The 10,962-nt window shown below is 49.0% G+C and overlaps 2 protein-coding genes across 6 annotated transcripts; one reads left to right on the top strand and one right to left on the bottom strand.

Annotated features, from left to right (window-relative positions):
• Nucleotides 1-24: 24 nt before the first annotated feature.
• Nucleotides 25-4,201, top strand: BCS1L (BCS1 homolog, ubiquinol-cytochrome c reductase complex chaperone). Of its 3 annotated transcripts, none has more exons than XM_070423312.1 (8): nucleotides 25-106; nucleotides 1,282-1,650; nucleotides 1,742-1,881; nucleotides 2,073-2,267; nucleotides 2,542-2,605; nucleotides 2,837-3,006; nucleotides 3,452-3,569; nucleotides 3,712-4,201. In XM_070423312.1, the coding sequence occupies exons 2-8, from the start codon at nucleotides 1,331-1,333 to the stop codon at nucleotides 3,959-3,961; spliced, it is 1,257 nt and encodes a 418-aa protein (XP_070279413.1). In that variant the 5' UTR covers nucleotides 25-106; nucleotides 1,282-1,330; the 3' UTR covers nucleotides 3,962-4,201. The 3 variants fall into 3 exon arrangements, with proteins under 3 accessions (XP_070279413.1, XP_070279414.1, XP_070279415.1); XM_070423313.1 differs by having other exon boundaries at nucleotides 99-241; XM_070423314.1 differs by lacking the exon at nucleotides 25-106 and adding an exon at nucleotides 148-163.
• A 272-nt stretch (nucleotides 4,202-4,473) lies between these two features.
• RNF25 (ring finger protein 25) lies at nucleotides 4,474-10,865 on the bottom strand. 3 transcript variants are annotated; one of them, XM_070422149.1, is made up of 10 exons: nucleotides 10,794-10,865; nucleotides 8,495-8,569; nucleotides 8,142-8,244; nucleotides 7,983-8,050; nucleotides 7,816-7,885; nucleotides 6,641-6,712; nucleotides 6,389-6,532; nucleotides 6,057-6,146; nucleotides 5,638-5,772; nucleotides 4,474-5,442 (listed from the first exon to the last, which is right to left on the bottom strand). In XM_070422149.1, the coding sequence occupies exons 1-10, from the start codon at nucleotides 10,832-10,834 to the stop codon at nucleotides 4,864-4,866; spliced, it is 1,377 nt and encodes a 458-aa protein (XP_070278250.1). In that variant the 5' UTR covers nucleotides 10,835-10,865; the 3' UTR covers nucleotides 4,474-4,863. The 3 variants fall into 3 exon arrangements, with proteins under 3 accessions (XP_070278250.1, XP_070278249.1, XP_070278251.1); XM_070422148.1 differs by having other exon boundaries at nucleotides 4,475-5,442; nucleotides 6,057-6,149; XM_070422150.1 differs by lacking the exon at nucleotides 10,794-10,865 and adding an exon at nucleotides 10,022-10,687 and having other exon boundaries at nucleotides 4,475-5,442; nucleotides 6,057-6,149.
• Nucleotides 10,866-10,962: the final 97 nt, after the last annotated feature.

Raw genomic sequence — 10,962 nt, forward strand, 5'->3', positions numbered from 1 at the left:
GGCGTGGCGGGAAGTAGATGGAAGGCTCGGGGGTGGGGCCGAGCGGCGCTTCCCTCAAACCCGAAGGGGTGAAACCATTGAGAGGGCGGGCCAGAGAGTCATGCGGGTAAGGCGATGGAGTGACGGGTTACCCCCAACCTCGCAGCTGGAGGCGCGAGCTGGGGTGCGGAGAGGGTGCGGGCGAGGGCGTCCGCCCAGGGCCCGGGACGGGAAGGGCTTTGTCTGTGGCTTCCATGCGCAGGTGCTTTGGAATTCTCCATCCAACGCTGAACCTCCCCGGAGGTCACTGCTGTCAGTGCTTCGCCCAGCGTGCCAGGCGCAGAGCAAAGTGGAAGGGGCGGGGGAGACGTAGTAGAAACCGACTGGCTTCCTACCCCTCGGGATCTTACAGTCTAGACTAGAGTTAGACCCGGTCACGTTTGATGGTGGAGAATTGTGAAAAATCTCTATGGAGGAAGGAGCAAATGGGCGGGACTTCAATAGGAGAGAATACATTAGAATGGGCTTCTGAGTCGACAGAACCGCTGAGCCAGGAGGTGGGAGGTGGTTTATTTATTTGTTCAACAGGTAATTTTAGGAGCTAATCCATGAGGGGTAGGTGGAGGGCTTTGAGTACCAGGCAGAGGAGTTTTTACCTAATTCAGGGATCTGTTGAGAGATGTTGGGAGTAGGGAAAGAAATATGATAGAAGCCGATCTTTAGGAAGAAAGAACTGGACCCCTGTGTACCAGTTTGGTGAAGCAGAGATGGAGAACTCCCCATCAAGATACCATTTCAAGAACTAAAATTTTTTAATATCTCAGGTGGGAGATATTAAAGGGCTAAGCAGGACATTGGGAATTGAGCATGTAAAGGAGAGGATATTTGAAGGACATGACTCATTGTAACAAGGCATGGTGGTTACTGACAAGTCAATGGAAGAGAATGTCTTCATCCCTGCTGATCCTGGTCCCTTTCTATCTCAACTGGTCCCAGGGACCACAAAAATTCTGTCCATTATCCTGTTGTGGAGGCAGTTACATTGTTCTCTTAGGATTCTCCAGACAGTCCTTTGGTAGGAAACTGAAGTATGAACAGGATAATGAAATGGGATAAGGGGCCTGGAGTCTCAGCCCTTGCATTCCAACACCACCACCAACTCACAAGGGGAGGACGTTGAAGTGCACAGTGACTGACCTGCCTTTCCTGTTCCCAGCTTCTGCAGGAGGGAGGGATTGAGGAGTCCAGTTGCTTAACTAATCTTGTGTTTTTTTTCCCATTCCCACTGCTCCGCATCTCCAGGTTTTGAAATTGCCTCAGGGCCTGTAAGGTTTGGTGTTTCCCTTTCAAGATGCCCCTTTCAGACTTTGTCCTGACCCTGAAGGACAATCCCTACTTTGGGGCTGGATTTGGGCTGGTGGGTGTGGGCACAGTCCTGGCCCTGGCCCGGAAGGGTGCCCAGCTGGGCCTGGTGGCATTCCGGCGCCATTACATGATCACACTGGAAGTCCCTGCTCGAGACAGGAGCTATGCCTGGTTGCTTAGCTGGCTCACCCGCCACAGTGCCCGTACTCAGCACCTCAGTGTCGAGACCTCGTACCTGCAGCATGAGAGTGGTCGCATCTCTACCAAGTTTGAATTTGTCCCCAGCCCTGGAAATCACTTTATTTGGTAAGGTTGGGAGCCAGGGAGCGCTCTGAGAATAGCAAAGGAGAATGAATTTGACCCATTAATTCACCCCAATGTGACCATTCTTATTCAGGTATCAGGGGAAATGGATCCGAGTGGAACGAAGTCGAGAGATGCAGATGATAGACCTGCAGACGGGCACTCCTTGGGAATCTGTCACCTTCACAGCTCTGGGCACTGACCGCAAGGTTTTCTTCAACATCTTGGAGGAAGGTGTGTGATGATGACACAGGCAGGCTCTATGGGGAGTTGCAGGGTTGGGAGCATTTGACATCAGAGGAAGGGAAGCTTGGAGGATCTGAGCCCATGGGATCAGGGGGCTGGGGGAAGCTGTTTTGGCATAGCTCTGCCTTAGTTGCACAGCAGAGAGGAATACTGACTTTGTCTCATCTCCTCCCTCCCAGCTCGAGCACTAGCCTTGGAACAGGAAGAAGGGAAAACAGTGATGCACACAGCCGTGGGCTCTGAATGGCGCCCCTTTGGATATCCACGCCGGCGGCGGCCACTGAATTCTGTGGTTCTAGAACAGGGTCTGGCTGACCGAATTATCAAGGACATCCGAGAATTTATTGATAACCCCAAGTGGTACATTGACAGAGGTGAGAAGCAGCTGGGGTCTTGACCAGGCTGTTTTTGATGTGGTGGTAGAGCAGGAGGAAACAGGTTAGTCTCTGTGGCCAGATGGGGTGGACATACAGCACTAGCCCAATTCCCAGAGATGAAGGGGAAAAGAAAGTTGCCTACGGGGATGATTTCTTCTAATACCAAGGTCCTTGGGCCTCCAGGAAACAGGGTTGGGAATGAATGCAGATATCTGGGGCAGAGTACATGACTGACTTGAAGTCTTAATGATCATCCTGGCTGTATTCCCAGGCATTCCCTACAGACGTGGCTACCTGCTTTATGGGCCCCCTGGTTGTGGAAAGAGCAGTTTTATGTGAGTAGAGTCATTTCTCTTAACCCTCAATCTGGAGAAAAACTGGGTTGATGGAATTGGAAAGAGAAATAAATGTGGAGAACAGGAACCAGGATAAACGTAAGATGTGGAACATTAGGGTGGGGTGGTGAAAGGGTTAGGCCTGACATACCTAGTATAGTGAGGAACGAGCAGTTGGGCCCAAGGATGAATTCCCAGATTGCCAACCACCTGTCCTCCCATCCTCCATAGCACAGCCCTGGCCGGGGAGCTGGAGCACAGCATCTGCCTGCTGAGTCTCACAGACTCCAGCCTCTCTGATGACCGGCTCAACCACTTGCTGAGTGCGGCCCCACAGCAGAGTCTGGTGCTCCTAGAGGATGTGGATGCTGCCTTTCTCAGTCGAGACCTGGCTGTGCAGAGTAAGTGAAAGGAGTTGAGGAAAGGGGGCGGTTTAAAATGAGGAACAGTAGAAGAAAGAAACCCAGACGACTGATGGATGGCTGGGTTAGCAACAAGAGCCCAGAAGTGACTCAGATAAGTAGGGAATGTGGTGGGGAATAGAAAGCTAATTTTAACACATTGTGGACAGATCACAAGAATTCTCATGTTTTCTGTTCTAAGGCTTGTGGCCAATCACAATATTAAAAAGACATTAGCTTGTAAGAACATGTAATAACTTCAAAGTGCAATGGGTATTTAATTTTAAAGCATGCCTTTAACATTTATGTGAAATGTTTTTTGTACTTGTTCAGTAGAAACTTATCTGGCCCCTGGGTAAAGCTAGCAATAAAACTACTGGCCCACAATGTGTTAAGTAGGACTGTGACTGACCAGCTATGCTTCTTTATCTCTCCCTTCCTCTAGACCCAATAAAGTACCAAGGTCTAGGTCGTCTCACCTTCAGTGGACTGCTCAATGCCTTGGATGGTGTGGCTTCCACTGAGGCCCGCATTGTGTTCATGACCACCAACCATGTTGACAGGTAGGAAGGAGTGAGACACTCTGAGGCTAGACTTCACCAACTCTGTACCTTGGGAGAATCAGGAAGTTCAGTGGGAACCATCTATTTGGGGATTACCAGTGGTACTACTACCTGTGACTCTACTTTGCTGCCTTTTCCTTAGACTGGACCCTGCCCTGATACGCCCGGGGCGAGTAGACATGAAGGAGTACGTGGGCTACTGCTCACACTGGCAGCTGACTCAGATGTTCCAGAGGTTCTATCCAGGGCAAGCACCTTCTTTGGCGGAGGCCTTTGCAGAATGTGTCCTTCAAACTACAACTCAGATTAGTCCTGCCCAGGTGCAGGGCTACTTCATGCTGTATAAAAATGACCCTACAGGGGCAATGCAAAATGTTGAGTCCCTGAGGTGACAACTGGGTTGTGCTCAGCTCCTCTCCTCTAGGGGATCAATAAATACCTGCCACACTACTCTGGTCTCTGATTTCCCTGTATTGGTACTTGAGTAAAAAGCAGGGGCTGCAATCACAGGAGCCATTAAGCATCTATCTATACAAGTGCTAGCAGCACAGCCTAGGACAGTGATGGCGAACCTATGACATCACTTTTTTGGTTGATTTTTCTTTGTTAAATGGCATTTAAATATATAAAATAAATATCAAAAATATAAATCTTGTTTTACTATGGTTGCAAATATCAACAAATTTCTATACGTGACATGGCACCAGAGTTAAGTTAGGGTTTTTCAAAATGCTGACACGCTGAGCTCAAAAGGTTCACCATCACTGGCCTAGGACGAAGGGGGAAGACGACACTATAGTAAACAAAAAAGTACAGTCCTCCACCTAAAAGCATCTATATATGGTGTCTCCAAAAAATATATACACACACTTTGAAGACTATACTTAATAATTATAAAGGCACTGTTTATTAAAATACATTTCATTATCAAAATTGAGTTACCTGTTAAAGTGTATGTATTTTTTGAGGGACCCATACACATAAATAGTGGGTATACACACAGTGGGTTACAGGGCAGGGTGCTTCCTGCAGATTGCTTAAATGCTGGCATCCACTAGTTTTCCCTGAAACCCACTACACTAGCTGTGATGTCAGACCCCTTCTGACCTAGACCATGGATAGCAGACCTCAGGGCAAAGCTGAGGCTACTCTGGCACACTCCAGCCTTGCTAGGAATTTAGGAAGACAGCCATACGTCACAGGCTTGGCGCTACTGAGCAAAGAAAGCCAAACAAGGCCAAATCTCTTTATTGCCCCCCTCCTACCCCCATTTCCCTGTCCCACCACAGTACTGCTAGGAACCATCCTCCGATTCCAGGCTCAAGGGCTCCCTTTGAATACCAGGTGGATAGGTTCCCCGACCCCGAGGCAGGCGGGGATAGGAAGAACCTGGTGTCCGACTCTTAGAACGCTCCCAGCGAGCATAGTCCCGAGTCCTGCGGGGCGGGGGACCCTGCCAGTTGCCAGGCCCATTCTCTTGGGAAGGACCTCCAACCCCTTGGTTATGGGATTCTTCTGGCTTTACGTCCATGGACTCCTTGGGCCCCTCAGGAAGTGGCAGTTCCTGGGTGTCACTGGTACCTTTGTGGGCATTGTATTCCCCTCCCTTCATGTGCCTCCGTTCAGGCTGTCTCCAGGGGCCTCGGTTGGCCCGGGGCGTATCCAGGATAGTTTTCTGTGTCTCGCTCAACCTTTGCTGATTTGGCCCAGTCCCTGGAATCTTCTCGCACATATACTGGGAAGCCACAGGCAGAGGAGCTGACTGGGTAGGTTGGGCAGTTGATGAAGGGGACAGTTCTGTGGCAAGAGCACTGAGTGGTTGGGATCCTCTGGAGGCATCTACAGCTGACTCAGGTTCCACATGGGCAGGTGGCTAGAAAAAAGTGAGCAGATGCAGATAAGGAGATTCAGCTTCTCAAAGCAGGGAACTACAGGCCTCTCGCCCACTAAATGAATTGACCACCATCAGCCCGTAACCACCCTGGGTAGAACAAAGCTCAGCATGGCAGAGGGGTGTTCACAGGAAACTTGGTGTCATGAGGGAAGGAGTGGGAAATTATTTCCTCACCTGCTGGAGGCTGATGAAGTACCGGTTACGTTCAGCCTCTAGGTCAATGATGCCCCCCCTTTCCTGTTGCCTCTGGTAGAGCCGCCTGAGCTCTTCTTGTTGGCGCAAGCTTTCTGCATTGGGCTTGTACAGCTCCTGGTAGGAAGGGAGCAGATTGGCAGGGAGGGAAGAATAAACACAAGGTAGACCTGAGCCCCTGCTCTTCCAGGACTGCCTCAGGAAATCTGTGCAGCTATTGGTTTTTATCCCTCAGATTTGGGCTCCTGAATGAAGCCTTGGGCTCCAGTGGCGGCTGTGGCTTTGTAGAGGTCTCAGATTGAGCTCAATTTCAGAGCCCATTCAAGGCAAACAAGATGCCATTCCTCCCCCCTTGGAGAATGCCATTATTCCTGCCTCATATTAGGAAGGGAGTTCCTTACCATGGGCTGTTGGGGTTCAGGGGCTGCTTTTAGTGAGGCAAGATCATACACGAGGGGCTCTCTGCACACTGGACACTGCACACCAACAGCCTTCTAAAAAGAGAGGAGAAAACCACACCCCTGCTTCACGGCCCAGGATGATCACCAGCTGCCCAACCACTCAGCCAGCCTAATCTGCCGCGGGCTGGGACAGAAGGCACAGGCATGCCTGTTTCTAAACAGAAGTGAGTGTTCACTCATGACCATAAGAAGGTTAACAGCCCCTGGACTGGACGGGGAGAAAAGGTTGTTAGTCATCGCTGTCAAACGTTAGCAGGGTCTGGCAGGCCGACCTGTTTGGTTGCGGCATGATGCCGTTCCTGTTCCTGCTCCTGTCCTTGAGCCTGCAGCTCACGCTCCATGTGCTGGATGTACCGAGCAAGGCAGTGGCAGTGGAAATAGTGGTAACAGGGTGTTTTCGTAAAGGCCTCGTTCTCCTGGAGGGAGTATGGATACAGGGCGCTGCATCAGAGCTCTCTCATGAGCTCTCTCATGAGCCCTCCATTGCCTACCCAAGCAGACCCCAAGTCACAAGAGAGACCCACCTGGAAACCATAGAGGCAGATGACGCACTGGCCATGTGGGATGTTGTTATCTGTGAGAATTTCCTTCCCTTTCTGAGAGAAGAGAAGACACTGTTCAAACAGGGATGCAGCAGCAAGAACTGTGAGCAAAACCTGTCAGTACTCCCAGGAGTAACTGGTCTCCCACCACACCGGTCTGTTACCTCGTGTGCACACATTTCTGTCTTGGTGATGCTCCCTCTGCTTGGAATCAATCCTGCCCTAAGTCCCTGACCCTCATCCAAACTGCCAGATTCAAAATCCAATTTGTTTTCCCACTCATTTAGTCACCTTTAATAGCTCGAGGATGAAAATAATGTATCTTAGAGAAAAAAAGTGTTCAGTGAAAACACATCTTCTAGGAGGCCTTTCTTGGTTAGCCCCCTTTGAAATCATTGACCCAGTGAGTTTGTTCTGGAATGGGCTTCCAGAAAGAAAATCAAGGAACAGAGAACTCAAAGGCATCAAGTTGAGCTATCAAATATGCATTTGCACTGTTATTTTAATAGTTAATACTTTGGAATTCCACAAAGTTCAACACTGCTTTGTGGAGGCCTGACTCAGGAGTGCTACAATGGCCTATGCACTCTCTCTCTGACACCAGACCACCCAACTTTATTCTTTTCTGAACATTTCTCTAAAAAACTCAAAGTAGAGGAAAACGAGACTATACTTAATTGTGTGTTTTTTAACCTCAAACAGCAAAAGTGACCTTTGTATGTTAACTTGTAGTTCTAGGTGGTGCTTCCTGTGGGTTTCCTTCACTAGGAGAGAAACTCTGTACAGAACCCTGACTCTGGAGTCAGCTCTAATGGCAGACTAGCCTTCAAATGTTCATTTGTGGCAGAGACCCTCCAGGTCTCTTGCTACTTTCAGTTGCCAGTGCCAAGAAAACAAGTTTAGCACTGAAACTAAAGCAAGACTAATGCAAGTTAAAGAAGAAATGCAATTTTCTATCAAGATGCTGGAATAGGCAACTTGAGAAAGCTATAGAACTGTCCTGTTGGGAGATTTTTTTGAAGCAGAAGAAAGTCTTGTCTTTCTGGATTTAGACCTTACCAAAACAAGGACTAAATGGATGAACACAAACATATTCATGATTCTAGGTCATGGCTTCCCTTGAAAGAAAGGACATCTCCCCAGGCTAGACCTCTTACCTCGATGAGCTCATAGAGCATGGCAGTGCCCAGCCCAGCCTTGGCTACATGGCCCAGTGCCTGTGAAATCCTGAAAGAAGAAGGCAAACCAAACATTAGGCCTGCTTCCTTCCCTCCCCAGACTGAGCTGTATTCTGAGTTTCCCCTGCTCTGACCAGCCTGCTTACTTGTGGATCTGTTCATCTGAGAGTCCTCGGGGGTTACGAATAGAGATCTGTGGCACCTCATTGGGATACTAGTAGGAGAAAACCAAAAATTACTGCTAAAGCACCCCACCCTAGACCTGCCCCCTTCCTCCCTTTGCTGCAATAAGGTAGGAACCTCACCTGTGCTGGGACCTGAAGCACCAGAGTGAAGCAGACATACTGTGAATCCTGGTCTTCTGCAGTGGCAGGGTACAGGGTGATGTAGACCTCCCACGGCGAAGATCTGTAGGTGGATGAAGTGGAGACCTGGGATGTGACTGGGCAAGGGCTGGAGGGCTGGGGAGGTTGGGGGTGAGATAGTAAAGCAGGCAGACGAAGTAAGCAACAGGCTCCCTCTTTTTTTGGTGGTGGTGGGGGAATGAAAGGAATAGTCTTTACACGAGAGAAACATTTTTGGATCAGGGCTCACAGATTCTGCATGGAAACATCTCATTTCTAAGGGGACTCACGTCTACCTCTACTGGAATACGCACCTGCCATTTCCTTTAATCACTTGTAGTTCATCCAGATAGATAGATTCTAACACCTCGATTTCAGAGGGAAGGACCCTAGAGAGACAGAGTTTTAGAGATCATTTCTGCCAACAGACGAGGAAACAGGTTCTCAGGAAGGTGAAATTACTAGCCCAAATCTCAAGGCCTAACAGGCAGAACTCAGGTGAGAACCTGGTTTCCTGACTCCCTATTTAAGTTTTGTTGATTGTTCCTTAGTGGCCCTCTCTCTGACCCAGAAATATGATGTCCATTGATTAACATCAAGGTTACTAATACCACTCTTGGCTTTCTCTAACTACTGTTCATGGGAATCACAGTATTTACATATACTGCCAATATTAATTACCCTAAACCTTCTCAAAGGAGATGCCATCTGAACAGACCAAGGTGATATAAAAGCTGTGTTGCTGTGTTGTAGTGGAAGAGCCATCAGCCTTAGAGTCAATAGGTACCAATCACATAGTACCCATGTGATCTGAGTAGTTACTTATCTCTGTAAGCCTGAGTTACCCTGTCTAACATATATAAATAATGCCACCTACTCTCTAGAGTTATTGTGAGGACGAAAGGGCTTTGTTTATGTAAGATATCTAGGGACATCTTGGCCATAGTACCTAGCCTATACTTGTATATAACCTTTTCCCTTAAAAGGGAAGAAGGATATAGTTAGTATTCAGTGTATTTATGACCCTGTTGTATCAACCTGTCCAGGTCTGGATCCAGTGGTCCTGATGTAAATCAGAGGACACACATTTTTAATCACAGAAACAGCAGTCATAATGACCCTGAAGGTGACACTGATACATTAAAAGATGCATAATTGGCTTGCTTTCTTACAGGTATATTGTTCCCTCTTCACCAAAAGCAACGCTGCTCTTAGCATGACTTTTTATTAGTGGTTCTCAAAACTTTTTTTTTTAAATCCACATTTCCATTACTTTTTCAGAGAGAGTGGAAGGGAGGGAGGAACATTGATGTGAGAGAGACACATCGACAGATGCCTCCTGCAACTGGGGGTGGGAGCGAACCTGCAACCCAGGTTCATGCCCTTGACCAGGAATTGAACACTAGACCCTTCCATGCAAGGCCCAATGCTCTAACCACTGAACATACCAGCCAAGGCTCAAAACTTTTTTTTTTTTGGTCTCACAGCATCACAGACTAGCTGTGCAATCACTGCTGCTCTCTCCATGCATCAAAGTGTCTCCTCAGAATCATAATGTTCCCCTGAACAGGCTGAAAACCATGGTCTAATGATTTCAATAAAGGCCAGCTGAATCAATGAAACACTGGGGTGTAGCCTCCATCAAGAGGCCCTTCAATATTTCACTCAGTCTAGCTGGGACTTGAGCCTTGATGTGAAGTATGGGGTGGGATGGCGGTAAAGCTGTGACCAAAAAAAGGGGGAGGGGACTGTAGGATATCCTAGTACTAAGGATACAGGATTTGGAATCAGGCAACCTGGATTCCTAGTCATAATTATGTACCTTTTGGCAAATCATTTACCTGTCAGGCTTCATGTAGTCTCCTCAGATGCCTACATCTCAGAGTTATTCATGAAGAGGAGGCCGATGTATGTGACAAACCCCTCATGATCCTCTCCACTATTCTATGAGGTAGATGCCACACCCACCTTTCCACAGCAGAGGACACTGACTCATAGAACATAGGAGGCCTGGTCGGCATCACACAGCTAATAAAATGTGGAGTGGACCCACTTTTATCCTCTCCCCAAATCCCAGAGTCCTTTCAGGTTCTGGTCTCTTTTAAGAATGCTTGAGAGAAGGACTAAGAGAGCTTTTTGTGAAGTGTAAGGCTTTATTCAGACAACAGTCCTCAGTACTGTCAGGGAGGGAGAAGGCAGAGGAAAGCCTCGGCAGAAATAGGCTCACCAAGCGGGGAGGGGCACGGGAGCTGGAGGACAGGTTTGGGAGGTTAAAGAGACGTGGGGCCATATGATGAGCAGGCATCCCCCCGGACCCTGAGCAAATCCACTTCAAGGAGAGACAAGGGGATAGGATGAGGCCGGAGGAAAGAGGGTCGAACCAGATAAGGCGCGGCTCGCCCTGGCCTGGTCAGCGCAGATCCCGTCGTCTCTCGCTTAGATCAGCGCCCCTCCACCCACCCACTCCCAGTCCAGAAGCTCTCAGGGAAAGATGTCAGCGTCTCTGCCATCCCTCGCTCCGCCCCACATGCCCGCCATACGGACCGTCCACGGCGCCGCTAGTCCCCCGGACCGGATCCAGGCGGTCAGCCAAAGCCCATGCCCCAAAGTTACCAGTCCTCCTCCCCTGCAGCTGCCGACGAAGATGTCGCCATGTCTTCTCCGGCCCACAGCCGGAACCGGAAATACTCTCGGGTTACTCGGAGGCAGAAAGTTAAGGGAATGGCGGCTGCGTGGCTAAGCGGCAGTTGCTAAGCAACCGCAGACTCTGGGTCTTTAGTGG

Source organism: Myotis yumanensis, unplaced genomic scaffold (genome assembly GCF_028538775.1).
Source record: "Myotis yumanensis isolate MYYU_CA2020_CCGP unplaced genomic scaffold, mMyoYum1.0.hap1 SCAF_8, whole genome shotgun sequence".
Taxonomy (NCBI): domain Eukaryota; kingdom Metazoa; phylum Chordata; class Mammalia; order Chiroptera; family Vespertilionidae; genus Myotis; species Myotis yumanensis.